Here is a 16,901-nt window from a genome sequence, read left to right as displayed (position 1 = left end):
ACAGCATATTTGCACATAATTCCATATATTTAAATCCATTTCCTGGGGGTTAATCAAACCGAGAGAAGCCACACACACCTCTCTAATGTTGAAAGGACTGAAGAAGCAATCAATAAGTTTAAGCAGGCTACAGGTAAGGTTGCTGTCCAGAGATGTGATGACCTCCTTTACTGATGTGCGGACAAATGTGATGGAGTCCTGGGTAAAAAAATAAAAACAAAAGCAGCACATTGTTTATAATATCATAATCTGTACCACACTGAAACATTTTATGACATCCTGCTCTCTCAGTTATGACTCCTTCTCACCTGCAGGAACCTATCAAACAGGGAGTCGAGCTGCTCTGTGAATGGTTTTAGGGCTTCAGGGATCCGCTTCAACCAACACTCTGTAAAGGGGATGAGGCCCAGAATACTGGGCTCCAGGTAGACCATACCACAGCGAGATACTGTGGCTGGAGATGCCACCGCCAAGTCTTGCACCTCAAACATCATGGTCATGACCTGCAAGAGGGGGATACATATGGTCTCAAAGCACATGGGACAGAGGAAAACACGGGGACAAAAAAATGAGAAAGAGTGTGAACCTTACATCAGTGAGCTTGATGATTTCCCCAGAGCTAAGGCACAGTTTTTTGTTGTCATCCAACACAGTGTTCATGTTCTCAATCCATACAGCATCCACTGGCCCATCAAACATGTACCACTTTTTCTCACTGTCCATGGATGATGCGCCTCCACGGATAACAGATGAGAGGATACCATCTGTCCTATATGGGTGGAGAAAAGAGGTGTGTATGGTATAAGTCTGACTTTTTTGTTTGTTCTGTAGTTTGTGAGGAACAAAGCATCACTTACCACTCGTGTGTGAGCAAGTCATACTCCCCGTAGAGCTGTCCCATGGTGATAGACTTGGGGTTGAGGACATATATGTGAACCGCCTCATAGACGCCACCACTCACAGAGGGCTGGCCCTTCAGAGCTGTTATTGCTGCACCTAGTATCTCATAACACTAACACATGCAACAGTAACATTTACCGACATGACTCAGGACACTGCAAAACAGAAATCATTTTTAGATCTATAGAACTCTGGATTGAACTGTATCAAGTAGCAAGTAAAAGACTCACCTTGGTTTTTCCTGATCCAGAGGGTCCCACCAACATCAGGCCATGTCTCACCACAGTGGTCTCATACAGCTGAATACATTTACTTATATATCCTGCAATAACACCAGAATAATATCACCTATTCTAAAGACTACAGCATATCTGAAAACACATTTTCTTTACTTGCATTAACACTAACCGTCCACATCCTTAAGGTTCTTCTTGGTACAGATATTACGCATGGACTCTTCGAGTATGCCATAGTTGATTGGCTCTTGTTTTGTCTTCGGGAAAAGATCAGATACAATACCGTGGAAGAGCTTCAGGTCGTCCTGTAAAAACTTTGGTACATTGACATCTTGAATGGCTCGCAGACAGATCAGCTCCTGGGAGAATGTAAGATTGAAGAAGAATAAGATATTCATTGGACCGGTAGTGTAACAAACTTAATTAAAAAAAAAAAAATGTATATGCTTTATTTCCACCATAAAATAAAGACACATTTCTAACCTCATTCATGTCAGGATTTTCTCTCTTCAGGTTTCCAGCAGCTGAGATCACAGTCTTCACAGCTCTCATACCAAAGTCATAATGATCCTTCATATAAACAGGAGCGAAAGTCAGCACATCTTCATATCTTTCTTATTCTTATATACATATACACATTTCTCCATCCTCTCAGGAGTGTGTTTTAGAGATTTTATAGTCCAACACTGAAAATAAAAAAATTAAAAAAGCATGCCAGTTTAACTTGCTCCTTCAATACATACACCCACTTTTCTTGGACATTGTCTTGGTAGACAGAAATGCATTTGGAGATAAAACTGATTTTGAGTGTGACCCCCTTTAAATCCACACAATACCTGAGAGCTAAGCTGTTCTGACGAGAGCTTGAAAGTGGTGGTGATCTTCTTGGAGAGGACTTTGGCATCACTGAAGCCAAATGAGTACAAGGAGATCTCAGCTATCATAGCATAGTCAGGTACCATCATGGCCACAGGACGAAATAGTGCCTGTGGACGATATAATCTCTTTTGTTGATCTCCATCTGCTTATCATCAGTGTTTTGCGGTTATTGATAATTAAATAATAATCTCAAACCTTGAGATTGTCAGGCAGTTCAGTGCGTCCAGCGTAACCAGGATTCATAGTGATGAAAACAGCACAAGAAGTGACAAGAGGGATCTCTGCCCCCTCAAACACAAACCGCTCTGCCTGAAAACACAACATACACACCGTTATCTTAAGTCAGCTTCTTTATGTGTGGACTGCAATAGTGGTGAAAAAATAATAACAATATTTACTTATATTACATTAATATTTACATTTAGCATAATAGGAAAGTACGTGCGTTGTTTTTTACATACAGTAACACTATATAGTAATGCTTTGCAGTCTCTGTAACTCAGGGTTCTCACACCAAACACCAAATTCAAAGACTTGCCAAGCCCAATTCCCCTAAATTCAAGGACACGACATGGCATAGTTTGAGACTATGATCATGGTTAATTACCTTTACGACACTGAGAATTTTATGAGAACTAGCAGACTGGCACGTGAAACAATGACACAGCTTTGGGAGAACACATGCAGGCAGCGGAACTTATAACACACTATTTACTTACTTTAATTTTTGTACTCGCACAAAATATAAAAATTTAAGTACTTTCAATGAATCATGTCTATTTATGTTCGTGTTCAAAAAAGTTCAAGACCTTGATTTTTTTTTTTTCCTGCAGGCCACACGGGGCCCAGAGCAACCTCAGTGGCCCTGCATACATAAATCTGATATGTGAAAGATGTGAACTAAATAGAATGTGGACATAGCTATCAAGGTCGGCATCTTGCTTCATTCTTACCTCTGTTAAGAGTTGCACATGGGCAGTATCAATCGGACAGGATGTATGCATCAGGTAGGGACGTTTTTCTCTAGCCTGGAAACCAGACTAATCTACCAAGCTTGTGTTTCATGTGTTCTGTCTGGTGATGCCAAGCGAGTATTTCGCACCATGCTTAGTTGTTTTTCAGGACATCTTACTATTGACAGTGACAAGTAGTGAAATTGCTCTACAGTGCCTCTGTCAACCAATGCATCATTCTTTGTGATGTGCCAATTCTGACCAATTTTTATTATTATAATTCTTATTACTATTATTATTTCAAAGGTGAAACAATATTAACATCACAGTTTTTTACTACATTCATTTGCATTTGGTTAAATTTGTCATTACCAAAAGCTTGTAAAAAAGGTTTTAAATGGGCTGCTGAAAATGTCTGGACCATCTACATTTCCTGGTTTTAAAATCTGGCCCAACTGAATTGGTAATCAAAGGGAGGTTAAGTTGATTCAACTCAAAGAAATGGAACATGTAAGATTTCTCACCCTTTGCTGTTGGGCCTTTTGTATTGTGGTGATCTGTTGCGCCACCACAGACAGCACTTCCACATCGATACGATTAAACTCATCAAAGCATGCCCAGGCTCCCGAGCTGCAAAAAGTAAGATAGACAAAAAAGCAACAAAAATGTAATTGATGGGAGATTAACAGGAGACATTCAATCATACTTTAGTAACTGCATCTCACCTGGCTAGTCCTTTAAGGAACTTGCCCATAGCAATGAAGTCCAGCTGATCAGAGCAGTTGAAGACAACTGTCTGAATAGCCAGAGCCTTTCCCAGGTCTTTGGTGGTTTCCGTCTTTCCAGTCCCTGCTGGACCTGCAGGAGCCCCTCCAAACTTCAGGTGTAGAGCTCCTGTTAGTGTCAGGTAGCATCTAAAAGAGACAGGAAGAGGTGTATTGAAAAGAGCAGATGACATTCAGAAAAAAACAACAAGTAGACAACATCAGACTTAAAAAACTACCTGTCAGTGAGCGGGGTGATGACCAGACGTCCAGAGTTACCAAGGTACTCATATCCATACAAAAACTCAGCATTCACTGCACGGATATACAAGTCATCTTTTGCCCAGTAATACCTACAAACAGTATCAGAGCAGAACCAAAACTTATTGTGCACTCAAGGTATTGCAGAATGATAGAGTACAGTGAACCCCAATGTCAGGAGTGACAGAATTAAAAAGCAACAAAATTACAGAACAAAAAAACAAACAGATAACCTGAGCTGGCTGATCCACTCAAAGTCATTGATGCTGGAGACTCCCTCTTCCACCAGTTTGGCAGAAACATCCTTGGCATGAACCTCTATGACGATAAGGGCAGACAACACAGCTCGTTGCATCATAGACAGACGTCCTCTCACCAGTCGCACCAAGTCACCCAGCTTAAGAAAACAAAGGGAAAATCTTAAAGGAGACATATCATGCTCATTATCAGGTTCATACTTGTGTTCTCTACAAGAACATGTTTACATACTTTAATGTTCAAGAACACATTATCTTTCTCATACTGTCTGAATATAGACTGTATTCACCCGTGGTCCGTTTTAGTGCCTGTCTCTTCAAGCCCCCCTCCCGAAAAACCCAATTGTCAATGCAGCCAGGGAATGACTGTAACTGGGACTCTAGCAGCACTTTCTACCTATTTATAGTATAGTTGTGACATCACAACCGTAAAGAAATCCTGACATCTCGTTTAAGGCAGTTTTTGAATACAAGCTCTTTGCATTTCTCTGTGGATTGAAGGTTTTCACACAAACAGTCACATTCAGTGTTTATATAGCCCCTCCACCTGCTGAATAATAAAAAAAGACATGGAGATATGAAAGCGCAATATGGAACCTTTAAGAATGTCAGTATATACCACATTTTTTTCACAAATTGTGGATATTTAAAGAGTTTTGTTGTTTGAATATTGGTCGGTCTAATACCAAGATCATACCTGTGTTTGTAGTTGGGGATAAAGGTGACTGGCTAAGTCTCCCTGCTCCAAGGCCTCAGACACCTCAGCAGTCCAGAAGACCTGACAGCCAGCTATCACCACTTGACCCGGCCATGATAACACCCACTCTTCACGAGGTTGCTGAGGGGTTAAGAGGACACACAGATGATAGAAAAACTGGACAATTATATATGCCCCACTTTGAATTTAGGTATTAGGTATTAGTTTATTTAAAAAGGGACAGTGCAATTTCATAAAACCCATGATTACACATGGTTTAAAAAGCCAGAATTAGCCAGAAGGCTAGTTTTCATCTGTAGTCCTGGCCGTGATGTGAAAAGGCAATAAAAATTCCGATCTAAAAAAGCAGAAACGGAAAAGAGAGAAGAAAAAAGAAAAAAGCACACAATACATGTACAATACATTGCAAACACTTACTATACAATTAAGAAAAAATACAACATCACAACATAACATTTTATCATAACATCAAAACAGGCTTATCTTTTAGTGTTGCAGCTTTAAGTGTTGATAAGCCACATTTTCAATTTTTTTGTGAAGACCTTGTATGTTGTGAGCAGTTTAACCTCCTCGGGTACTGAGCTCCACACATTTGCACTCTTTACTAACCAGGCCGACTTACTGAAAGTGCTCCTCCGCAGAGGAATAAAACAGTCACCTCTGACAGAGCCTCGAGTGACACGCTCAAGGCTGTTTCTTTGGCTGATGAACTCTGCCAGAGGATCTGGAGCCAAATTATGCAATACTTTATAGGTCAGTTTTAAGTTTGCAAATGTGTGAAAACCGTCCCAATTTAAAATACTATGTTTTTAAAAAAATGCACAGTGATGATAGTGCCTTGTACAAACAAGTGATACAAGAAGGGTAGAAAACACATCATAAACATCAAAGTCAGAGTCAGGGTTGCTGACCTCAGGGTAGACTTTGAGTGAGCGCTCAATGTTGTCCCTCAATGTGGCCTTCATAGATTTCTCGACTTCTTTGAGCCAGTCCTCCACATTTCCAGTTGGCCACACAGGCGGGGACAGCTTTACCTCCTCCCCTTCTCCAGAGTACATATGTGTGATCTGTAGATCTGACTGGAATTGAAGCTGAGAACCAACAGGATAATCAGTAGTATGTGGAATGCATGTTATTTTTTCAGTAATATATGAGCAGAGTAACTGTAAAGCAACAACCAGCCAAAACAAACCCGTGCGATGTTCTCAAAGCATTTGCGCAAGTGCGGTTGTACAGCAGTAGGATCTTTGGTCTGGGACAGAATCTCCAGGAGCTCATCATCTGACAGGAAGTAAAACCTACAAACAAATATTTACTGTATCGTACATTGGACTGAGTTTGCCATTGATTCAAGTAACTTTTACTCTTCCTTGTGGTATCATAGTTACTCCCATTTATAACAAATGAAGCAAGTTTACTTTCTTTTCACTGCTGGTGAAGTTGTGGTATGTATCACATAAAAAAGAGACAGTAATGTATACCTCATCCAGGCAATGGTATGTGGAATAATTTCATGAATCTGTTATTAACACCATCAGAAATTGAGAGCCAGGAGAATTTTAGGACACTTGCAGCGAGGCTTACCTGGGGAACGAGCCTCGTTTTGTCTCAAGGTATTCAGTCAGACCCTTTTGCACCTGCTCTAACAGTACGTTGCATTGTTTCAGTTTTTCAAGTAGACGAGCATCTGGACACAGCTCAATCACCTAGGGACCAATGCAATAACACACAATAACAGTTTACAACAAACAAGTGAGCATCATTATCTAGCTCCATGTTTATCTCTATATACATAAAAAAAATCTTTCTCCTTTTAATATAAAGTGTTGAGGAAGCGCTGACCTTTCGATTATTAAATGCACTTTTCATGACTCTTCTCCATGTTTGATCCATTTGCTGGTATCTTTTTCCTTCCACAGGCAGCTGCTGGTTGATATCATCAGAGCTGAAGATGGGCTCCAAGTACAGCCAGGAGCGCTGGCATGTCAGCCACTCCTCCAGCACATCCTGCAAGCACCAGAAGAGGGCAGTAGGACAACAGTAGACACTGCATGATGATGCGAGATGCCTTAAGTGCGTGAGTGTGCGTGTACTTGAGTCATCCTGAGCTTGCTCTCCCAGGTGTTGATACGGCCCTCAAAGGTTTTTTTGAAGGGAGAGAAGGACATGCCCTGCGTCATGACAATGTGGTCATCCAGCAACTGTGATGCCTCATCGGGGCTTTTTAAGATGTAGGTGCCTGTATCCTTGTAAGGCAAGACATCAAAGACTACTGTCGACCACTCATGTTCCATCTTTTCCAGGGCCTGAGTGAGAAGAGGCAAAAAAGAGGAGTAGCCATCAATATTAATGCAGATATTCACACACTGACTGGGTGCATCAGCAAGAAAAGTAGGTGGAGTTGCCTTGAACTAAAAAAAAAACCATGAGTGCCTTAGCTTCTGTTTCACTATAATTTTATAGGTGAAACACTCAACACTCAGAGACTAAAAAAAGCGGGAGTGTGAAGTGAAGTGAGATGAAGCTGAATCTGAAAGGAGTCACTCCATGCATTATTAGCACGGCCATAGACTGTCTTTCTCTCTACATTAAATCGCAGGACAACATGTAACACACACACACAGACCGTCCGTACAGACCAGTCTGCACACAGCAGACACACGACACAAACGCTCCATGTGTGACTCCGACACAGGCTGCAGTGTTTCAGTGTAATAAATAAATGATCTGCTAATTAGAGCTGTGCCGTCAGTCCGACACAGTGCTGTGAAAGTGAAACTACAGTTCTAAAAATATCGTCAGCTATTGTTAAAGAAAAGATAATAAAAAATACATTTATGTCACAACAAAAAATACTGCGTGACTGTGGGAAGCCCTGGACTCATGTGCACCTGGACTCACGTATACCTGCCCCTTTGCTGTGTCAGGTGCTTGCCACCAAAATTTAGAGGGTTTATTATTTCCACACCTTAACAGTGCAGTTAAAAATAATAGTTTAGCAGTTTAGCTTTATTGATAGCCTACATTAAGCAAAGGAATAATAAATAAAAATATATAATTTTCAATTTTTTACAGAAAAGGGCTATATCCTGATGTATATTGTTATCGGGATATGAAATGACCTATATCCTGATATGAGATTTTGGTCATATCGCCCGGCTCTTGTTGTGACATTCTAACCGTACAGTCCTGATGTCTCGCTTAAGTCACAGTTTCTGAATATTGGCTGTTTGCATTGCTCTGTGGATGGAGATTAAAAACACTGTTTTTAAAGTACAGTATGACTTCTGTTCAAAAGGTACCTGTTCAATAGTGTACTCTTTTCCAGCCACCTCAGCCACATGAGCTATGTCATCCACGTGGTTCTGTAGGCCAAGCTCCAGGCAGCGGGAGAAAGTCAGGTTGGCTTTGGGCTTGACTTTCATCTGAATGCGTTCTGAAAGCATCTCCCAATGGCGGCTTCTCATTCCTGGGTTCCTCAGGCCCTGAATCAAAGGAATGTAAGGACTGAAGTCCTCAATCTTGCTGCGGATTACCGCTGCCACCATCTGGCAGTCTAGTGTCATGTAAGTGGGCCAAAAAATGAAAACGTTAATCATATTAACAATCAGGCTTCACTTTGTTTGAATTGTGATAGATGTGTCACCTACCAGGCATGTCTTTGAACTGTTTAATACATTTATGCATGTTCTTGTGGGCATCTGTAACATTGCGCTCAAGCTGCTCAGGGTCTATGGAAGACAGTGGGTCATTGAGCCAGCTCTCATGCCAACGTAGCCAGTCAGAGGTGGTGGTCCACAGGTCTTTAAAAGGCTGGAAGTCCTTTACCAGCTTCTGTAGCCTATCATACTGTGATACACATTTACATTTTATTGTCAGAAAAAGAATGACAAATGTATATTGTTTCCAAGTTTGTGTGAAATTCTGGATTCTGCAACGATAATCAGGACATTATTTGATGTATTCTCTTTCACTTACGTTCGTGACGGGAATACCAAACAGACGTTCTCTGGAGTTGTAGGTTTGAGACATTGTCTGACACTCCTTAAGTTGCTTGCTTATACGCCTCACCTCATTTGACACCTCATGGGCATGATCAATGTCTGCATGACCCGCAAACCCAGCAACCACCATCTTTAAACACAGTTGTAGTGATTTAGAACAAATAACATCTACTTACTTTGCTGAACCTTAAATTTCTACCATTAAACACAAGAGACTAGTTCTGTCTAGAGTGGATGGTTTTAGTGACCTGTAGAGAGTCTAGGTGCTCCTCAAAGTTGTTCTGGTCAGCCAGCTGGATCTTATGGAAGAGCTTCTCATCCTCCGCATGCTGGAGGGCTACTGCTTCTATCTGGCCAATTATCTTTTGAGGCCACCCAATAGCTGCCCACCTGCAGAGATGATTAACTTTAGCAATAACCCCTCAGTTCCCTCCATTCACTCCAACCACTATGAACCAATTAAATCACTCCTAGTCCCACATTAGAATGTACAAATTTTAATTTCAGATATGTCTTTAAAACATTAGCATGATGATTTTATACTTACTTTTTATTAACATCCTCATCCGAAAGACAGTAGCAAAGTTCATCTGTTTGCTCATAGTCTGACAGGGTCTTGCCAATAACTTCCTGTTGTCGGAAGATTGAAAAAACATATTAGATTTATTGAAAAAGTAACCCTTCATATGACGACTGACAAAAATAGCCAGTGCCAACATGTCCACCTTGTAACTCTTGAGCTGTTCTGGGATTTGCTTCATCCAGTCCCTCTTTTCAGTCAGTTCCTCAATGCTGTTGGGCTTCTCACGCAGCTTTCTACTCATTGTGTTGCACTCTTCACATGCCTACACACATACAAGATAACAGCATATAATCAACGTTAAAAAGATAGAGAAAGGCCAATTTAAACTGAAGTAAATGTAGCAAAGTCAATACACTTCAATACATAACATCCATACAGTATTTACTTTGAAATATGGGTTTTCTGGCCTCTGAACAAATGACTTACATCATCAACCTGTTTGCGTAGCTTCAGAACAAGGTGGTCCAGCACTGCCTTGGCTAAAGCCTTTATTTTGTTAGCAAGAGCCTGACGCACAGCCTCTACACGGACAATAAAAGGACCAATGACAATGGAGACTGGCAGAGAGTGCTCAAGCCTTTCCTTGTCTTTGAGAAGTTGTTCCACCTCTTTCTTCACTTCTTGGGATGTCTGTTCTGCATGCATATGAGATCTGGTAGAGAAGAATTAAATGATTCCATTTCATGAGAAAAGCATGCTGAAAGGACCATAAATCTGACTGGCCTTCAACCTCGTGGGAGAACACACACATGTGTAATTTTAAATAGACTTACTCGAGAAGTGTTTTTATGTCCAAGTTGTGTAGTTCTAAATGTTTCTCATATTCAGCAGCATAAGCCTTAAGAGGTATGGCTGCTTGTATCAGAGCATTGCGGATCTTCTCTCTCAGCTCAGTTACTTCTGGTTCCCACAAATTTACTGACTCAAGCAGCGGATCGCCACTGATGTATAACTTCTGCATCACAAACTGGTGTGGACAAGAGAGGAACCATTAAATCATTGCTTGTCTTTATCATCATCCATGGCTAGAGGAACCTATCATGAACAAGTTTTACAGTGCATTTCTATTTTTAAAGGTCCCATATTGTAAAAGTTAGATGTACATGTCTTTTATGATTAGAAAGCAGGTCGGTGCTATATAAATACTGTGAAAGTATGATAATGCTCAATCCCCAAATGCAGCACAGCCTGTATTCAGAAAATGTGTCTTTAAACGAGCCGTCAGACTTCTGTACGGTTGTGATGTCACATCTATACTATATATAGGTAAATTGAGTGTTTCAGACAGAGGGAGAATTCAGGTATAATCAATCAAATATAATGTGTTTGTGCCTTTTACATTAAAGCCTATAAACATGTTCAAGTAGAAACAAAAAATCCAAATATGAACCTGAAAATTAGCATAATATGGGACCAGAAATGCTGTGTGATTTGGGTGGATTTATTTTACCTTATCGAGCTGTGGTACGTTGTATGTGGCTAAAATGGCCTTATCAAACAATTGAACGATAGATATCTCAAAATTTTCCAGTGGAATGCTGTAATGAACCCCAGTCTGATCCAGAACCAAGTCCACCAGGAACAGAGGATTCTTTTTGGGCCTAGTTATAAAAAAATGGATAAACATTACCAACACATACTAAATATTTAGCAGAAATATTAATATGTAGTAATAGGTTGTCAAACTCACTATCAAACCTTAAACCTAACTGAGTACATAATGCATAACTGACTGCCAGGACATAATAAACAGCATAAGAAAACACAGATGCATATGAGGACAAAAGTGTGTGAAGATATTTATATAAAAATGAATGCGTGCCCATGTGTGCAAGTGCATGCTATCATACTTGTAGGGGCTAGTGATAAGATTGTGTCCCCAGGCCAGGTCCGGAGGACACGTCAACACACTGTGGCAAGCATTTAACAGCAGCTGACTCAGGCTGGCCAGCGAATTCTGCACGAGGAAGCGCAGGGAGTCCTGCATGTTAAAGCGCACCACAATCATCAGTTTGTACAGTTTGGACATCTTATACATCTCCCAGCGAGATTCATTCACGTGGTATGAGCCCCGGCCAATATTCCCCAGGTTGGAGCGAATGATGTTGCTCAGCGTGACCATCCATGCCTCCTTAAGAAACAAACCTATCTGGAGAAAGAGGAAAAGATTTGATGCTTCTTTATTCATGTGAAATTAGAGTGTCTTTTTCCGCAAGGTTTGTCTTTCGGGTAACATCAGCAACCAATATTTAATTTGAATTTAAAATAATTGGATTTTTACAGGCTTTTTTTTTTACCAGTTCCATAGTGATTTTAAGAAAATGAAGAGTTGTTGCTGTTAAACATTTACAAAATGCTACAATACCTGAGTATGTATTTGAGACTGGATGACTTCAAACTCGTCCAATCGTAGTGCTTTGATCGAGGTGACATTGAACAGCTTCATGGTTGCTACTTTGTTGCACTCAGACCATATTTCAGATAATACACAGATCGCCTCTGGTTTTGTTAGCAGTGAACGGAAGACAAAAGCAGCTTGGTTCTCCTTAAAGGCAAAGGGAGAAACTGAAACACATCCTGTACATGGACAAAAACATACCAGGGTTTAGGTTCTGGAGGTGAATGCCAAGTATTGAATGATAATACATTTCTTTAATCTTGACCCTATGGCTTACGGTCTTACCTTTTTGTGGTACATACTCAGGATCCTTCTGTGGAAGGGTGATGTCTGAAAACTCCTCTGGGTGACTCATCACTATTTGGTCAAAGCTCATGCGGGTCATTGTACGTTCATATTCCAGTGTGACCTCCTCCTCCAGATCCTTTATACACTTCTCCAGACTACACACATAATATTCACTTTATTCACCTTATTAGTTTGTCGACATTTCAAGTCAGAGGGCTCTATTATAAAACAGATTATACTGAACAAGGAGACAATAACTGCAGTTATATGACATTGACATTACTCACATTTTTAGCCTGAGCCCAGGGGTTGAAAGGGTCTGTCTTTGGATACGCTGGAGACTGTGGGTATCAAGAGATGGCGTTCCCCCCCAGGTGGGCATGCAGTCCACAGAAAAGAAGTAGAGAAGCAGAGCTTCTGTGTTCTCCCTCCAACGCAGGGCAAACTGGATCCGTTCGACAAAGACACGTGGGTCCTCAGCATGGAATACCAATCTGATCCTGGGTACCCAGAACTTAGTGCCTGCTAGCATGCTGTTTACTCCTATGAAAAAGAGGGAGATGGAAGGGGTACATGATCAACATGAAAAACAGGGAAAAGAGAAAATTATGAGACAATACGATGTAACTGCAAAGAAGACATATGACCCAACCAGGAGATTTGCTCTTTTTGTGTTCTTCATTTAGAATAGGATTTCCTTCTTTGTCAGTCAGTTTGCTGTTTTGATGAACTTTCTGTACCAGGTACTGGCATTTCTCCTTACTATAGTCAAGAACCCCAACTAAATGCCAGCTGTACTCCAAGGAGCTTGTGGGGTCCTCTTCAAAGGAGAGAGAATAGAGTTATCATCAAGGAACAGAAAATAATGTCTATCTCTGTTTATGCGGTGTATTTTTTAAGACATGTTACCAGAAGGCATGTTGTCATCTGTTGGGAGCAGGGCTTTTGCAGGAATTGGTTTTTGATCAGGTGATCGTTCAGCATTTCCCAGTGCAAGCCAGTCTTCTGGAGTCCGGCAGTCATACTCCTCATTGTCAAATACCTAAAGGAGAAACACAGAAAGGATGAGTGTGGGGTGGTGCTCAAAATATGGGATGTAACAGTAATTTGCTACAGAAATACCAAAGAAAAGATTGCAGCAGCAACAGACTCACCTCCAGGGGGAGGTAGGGTGATACAGGATTGTCTGCTTTAGTCACATGCTCATCACTACTGCTCTGATGTCTTGGCATTATGAGATTGGAGTATATGCCTTTTTCTGCCAGGAGCTGTTCAAAGTCTATCTTTAAATATTCCCTTCGACGTCTTTAAGAAAACAATATAAAATAGTAAATGTTAGCAATACACAGTTTTAATAAACAAATTCATGGACCCCAATAAACCAGCAAATGTACAATAAGAGAGCGTCATGTAAAGTATGATAGAAGCTTAGTGTCTTACTCATGTGACCAGTGAATCTGGCTTTACAGCTTGTACCATACACTCACAACAGAAAGTGCAAAGATCTTCTGTGTACACACTGCATACCTCTCTATCTCTAACTTGCGGGGGATCTGGCCAGGGAAGGTCTGGTAGGGTATCTGGACCTTGGGTGCATCTCCACCCTGACAGAAGTAAGAAGTCTTTGATTTCTGTGAGGTAGGTCCATTGTCATCCTTTTCAATAAGCTTGCATTGGTCAGATGGAGTCTTGAATGTTGTGACTAAGGAAAACAGTGATGACAAAGCTTTATAAACAGCATATACAATGTATTGTAGAAAAGCTCAATATGCTCCCTTTTTATAGAGTTGGCATATCAGAAATAGACTGAAATGCCTACATGTCTAAAAATGTCACGTCAAACAGGATCTCACCTTTTGTTGTGTTGAGATCACTGAAGTGAAAGACAGGTTGGTCCTGGGACCTCTTTTGGATCTCAGGTCCTGCTGTACAAGCCTAATCAACAAACAGTTAGTCTTGGTTTTTAGTCAGAGCACAACATAATCGCAGTGTTTTATGAGCTTTATAGTGGAATGTCTGTCAGATTTTGCATGAGTGTATGTGCTTTTACCTGAAATTTGGATGTAGTGATGATATCTGAGTAGATGCCCATCTGTTCATTCACAATGCATGTTCTGATTGGAGGGAGTTTACATCTGTGATTTAAAACTGGAGGCTTGGGCTCTGGAGGCTTGTTCGGGGGATGAGGCACCAGTACACCGAAACCAGGCAAATAGTTCCTTTCCATCTTCTAGCAGAATTAAATAACGTAACGTTATGCTTAAAAACTGAAGCCTTTTAGATGCTTCTGTGGTCACTTTATAGACTATGACTCTACATGCTTTACATCCAAAATGACTACAACAACTTTAAATTCACCAGCATGTTTCATGAGCACCTAACACAACTGAAGTAACATTAAGCTATATTTTTAAAAAGGAGAATAGAAAATTATTAAAATCTACCAGCAAAGGCTTTTGACCAGGGGTCTTCAATGTATTTAGGCCAAAGACCCCTTAGCTTAAAGAAATGTATCTTTGGTAATAATATGTTGTATTCATTTAATTCAATTTTTTATTTAGCTTTTTGTGTCCTGCACACAAAGTGCCCAACCCTAATGGGTTTATAAGACACCATCACATAATACATGCCATTCAAAATACAGATTATTATACAGCTCGATCTTATAAATAATAATAAATATTCCTCCTTCTTTCCCAGGCTTTACCAAGAAAATTTGCAACAAAAAGGTTTCCATTTTAAAGCACAACTCCAGGTTTTCATATCCATCTAACCAAACGAAATTTAACTAGCATTAATGGAAGACATTTTAGAAAAAAAAAATACATTTTCAAATCATCGTAACTGGGCAAAAAAACCTAAAATGAATCTCATTCTCCATCTCACCCAGGTCACACATCAAACAGAGCCTGTCCTCTTCTGGGGTATCATTGAACCTGCCTGTCTCCAAAGCTAGTGGAAGCGCTCGTGAGCGTAACTGTGCACACGGCGATCTTTGGCCTTTACTTAAATTATAATTTACATAGGGCTCTAAACTGTAACACTTTTATTAAACAAAATGTTCTTAGTTTTGGCTTGTCCCATATGTCAACTGACCATTTATGTTTAAACATATAAAAACATGTTGCTCCTTATCTCTTGAATGTTACAAAGTAATTTGTTTTGAAAAACATAAGACAAATCATACATGTAAAACAAAGGTTTTTGCTCCTTCACCAAGGGATGACAATGTGAGACATCCCATAACAAAATCTTCTTAGTGAGCCTCTGATCAGACATCTACACAAGTCTATTCCAAAGCCTTAGCATTTCACATGTATGTCTGATGTTAGGTGGTTCCCATCCCATATCTACACAAACAGCCAAACCTGATGTCAGTTTACGGACTCCTAAAAAAAGAGCGAATCACATTTCTCCCCATATTGGAACCTGTTTGTTCACGGATGCCCCAAACACCAGAAGCATAATCAGACAACAGGCGTACACATGAATTGTACAGTTGTGTATAGGCATTGAAACCTAGGTTACCGCAACCTTTAACCCTGTTGAGCAAAGCTCCCAGTAGCCTACTTACAGACTGGGAAAGGACATTAAATGCCATGTGCTCCAGTGTCAGACAGAGGTACGTCAAAACAGATGACCCCAAATTTAAGCATAAAGAACTTCTCTCCTGGGACTTTTGTCTTAAATGTACTATTTGAGATTTAGTGGTCCTCAGGACTACAGACTGGTGGCCCTACATCATGAAGACCATAGAGAGACTTTTCCTGGAGCAGCTAAGGCCTATGGTCAGGCCCTTCACTGATCCAGTTCGCTTACAAGCCCCACCTGGGAGTTGAGGACTGCATCAGCAGGATGCCCCCATCGTGTCCTGGATTGTAGATTACCTGATGGGCAAACCACAGTATGTACGTCTACAGAACTGTGTGTCTGACAGGGTGGTCAGCAGCACTGGGGCACCACAGGGGACTGTCCTCTCTCCCTTTCTATTCACCCTCTTCACCTCAGACTTCAACTACTGCACCTTCTGCCACCTTCAGAAGTTTTCTGATGACTCTGCAATAGTTGGCTGCATCGGAAAGGGGGATGAAAGTGAATACAGGACTGTAGTGGGCAACTTTGTCACTTGGTGTGAGCAGAATCATCTGCAGCTCAACGTGACTAAAACAAAGGAGCCTGTAGGGGATCTGAGGAGGGTAAAAACACCTGTGACCCCTGTCTCCATCCAGGGGGTCCCTGTGGACACTGTAGAGGAGTACCTGGGGGTGTACTTCACGTTGACTCTTCTTCCTGAGGAGGCTGAGGTCCTTTAACATGATGCTGAGGATGGTTTATGAGTCTGTTGTGGCCAGTGCGATCTTCTTCGCTGTCACATGCTGGGGCAATGAGCTGAAGGTTGCAGACACCAACAGACTGAACAAACTGATCAGGAGGGCCGGTGATGTCGTGGGGGAGGAGCTGGACACCCTGACGACCGTAGCAGAGAAGAGGATGCTGTCCAGCCTCCAGTCTATCCTGGACAATGTCTCCCACCCTCTCTACGACACACTGGCCCAGCAGAGGAGCACCTTCAGCAGAAGACTCCTCGCACCCAGATGCACCACAGGAAATCTTTCCTGCCTGTGGTCATTAAACTATACAATGCATCTCTAGGAGAGTC

At 41.1% G+C, this 16,901-nt stretch overlaps 1 protein-coding gene across 1 annotated transcript in view; it reads right to left on the bottom strand.

Annotated features, from left to right (window-relative positions):
• The window catches only part of dnah1 (dynein, axonemal, heavy chain 1), a gene marked incomplete at both ends in the record, with an annotated part of 34,749 nt that extends 20,281 nt beyond the window's left edge, over positions 1–14,468 (bottom strand). Inside the window, 38 exons of the mRNA XM_083939626.1 lie at positions 79–198; positions 309–503; positions 592–769; positions 858–1,012; positions 1,131–1,222; positions 1,309–1,495; positions 1,620–1,706; positions 1,973–2,122; positions 2,211–2,324; positions 3,493–3,598; positions 3,694–3,882; positions 3,972–4,085; positions 4,227–4,390; positions 4,948–5,088; positions 5,880–6,059; positions 6,161–6,266; positions 6,553–6,674; positions 6,811–6,975; positions 7,062–7,274; positions 8,271–8,524; positions 8,619–8,817; positions 8,947–9,102; positions 9,221–9,362; positions 9,520–9,602; positions 9,698–9,817; positions 9,982–10,207; positions 10,329–10,522; positions 11,006–11,156; positions 11,406–11,704; positions 11,921–12,132; positions 12,239–12,396; positions 12,529–12,766; positions 12,882–13,061; positions 13,151–13,283; positions 13,396–13,546; positions 13,769–13,943; positions 14,095–14,176; positions 14,292–14,468. Of these exons, the coding sequence (XP_083795752.1) occupies positions 79–198; positions 309–503; positions 592–769; positions 858–1,012; positions 1,131–1,222; positions 1,309–1,495; positions 1,620–1,706; positions 1,973–2,122; positions 2,211–2,324; positions 3,493–3,598; positions 3,694–3,882; positions 3,972–4,085; positions 4,227–4,390; positions 4,948–5,088; positions 5,880–6,059; positions 6,161–6,266; positions 6,553–6,674; positions 6,811–6,975; positions 7,062–7,274; positions 8,271–8,524; positions 8,619–8,817; positions 8,947–9,102; positions 9,221–9,362; positions 9,520–9,602; positions 9,698–9,817; positions 9,982–10,207; positions 10,329–10,522; positions 11,006–11,156; positions 11,406–11,704; positions 11,921–12,132; positions 12,239–12,396; positions 12,529–12,766; positions 12,882–13,061; positions 13,151–13,283; positions 13,396–13,546; positions 13,769–13,943; positions 14,095–14,176; positions 14,292–14,468 (6,108 nt within the window). The remainder of the gene's footprint in view (positions 1–78; positions 199–308; positions 504–591; positions 770–857; positions 1,013–1,130; positions 1,223–1,308; positions 1,496–1,619; positions 1,707–1,972; positions 2,123–2,210; positions 2,325–3,492; positions 3,599–3,693; positions 3,883–3,971; positions 4,086–4,226; positions 4,391–4,947; positions 5,089–5,879; positions 6,060–6,160; positions 6,267–6,552; positions 6,675–6,810; positions 6,976–7,061; positions 7,275–8,270; positions 8,525–8,618; positions 8,818–8,946; positions 9,103–9,220; positions 9,363–9,519; positions 9,603–9,697; positions 9,818–9,981; positions 10,208–10,328; positions 10,523–11,005; positions 11,157–11,405; positions 11,705–11,920; positions 12,133–12,238; positions 12,397–12,528; positions 12,767–12,881; positions 13,062–13,150; positions 13,284–13,395; positions 13,547–13,768; positions 13,944–14,094; positions 14,177–14,291) is intronic.
• Positions 14,469–16,901: the final 2,433 nt, after the last annotated feature.

This window comes from Echiichthys vipera (genome assembly GCF_963691815.1).
Source record: "Echiichthys vipera genome assembly, chromosome: X".
NCBI classification, from domain to species: domain Eukaryota; kingdom Metazoa; phylum Chordata; class Actinopteri; order Perciformes; family Trachinidae; genus Echiichthys; species Echiichthys vipera.
The sequence above is the reverse complement of the archived record's forward strand: the minus strand, read 5'-3'. Positions and strand labels throughout refer to the sequence as shown.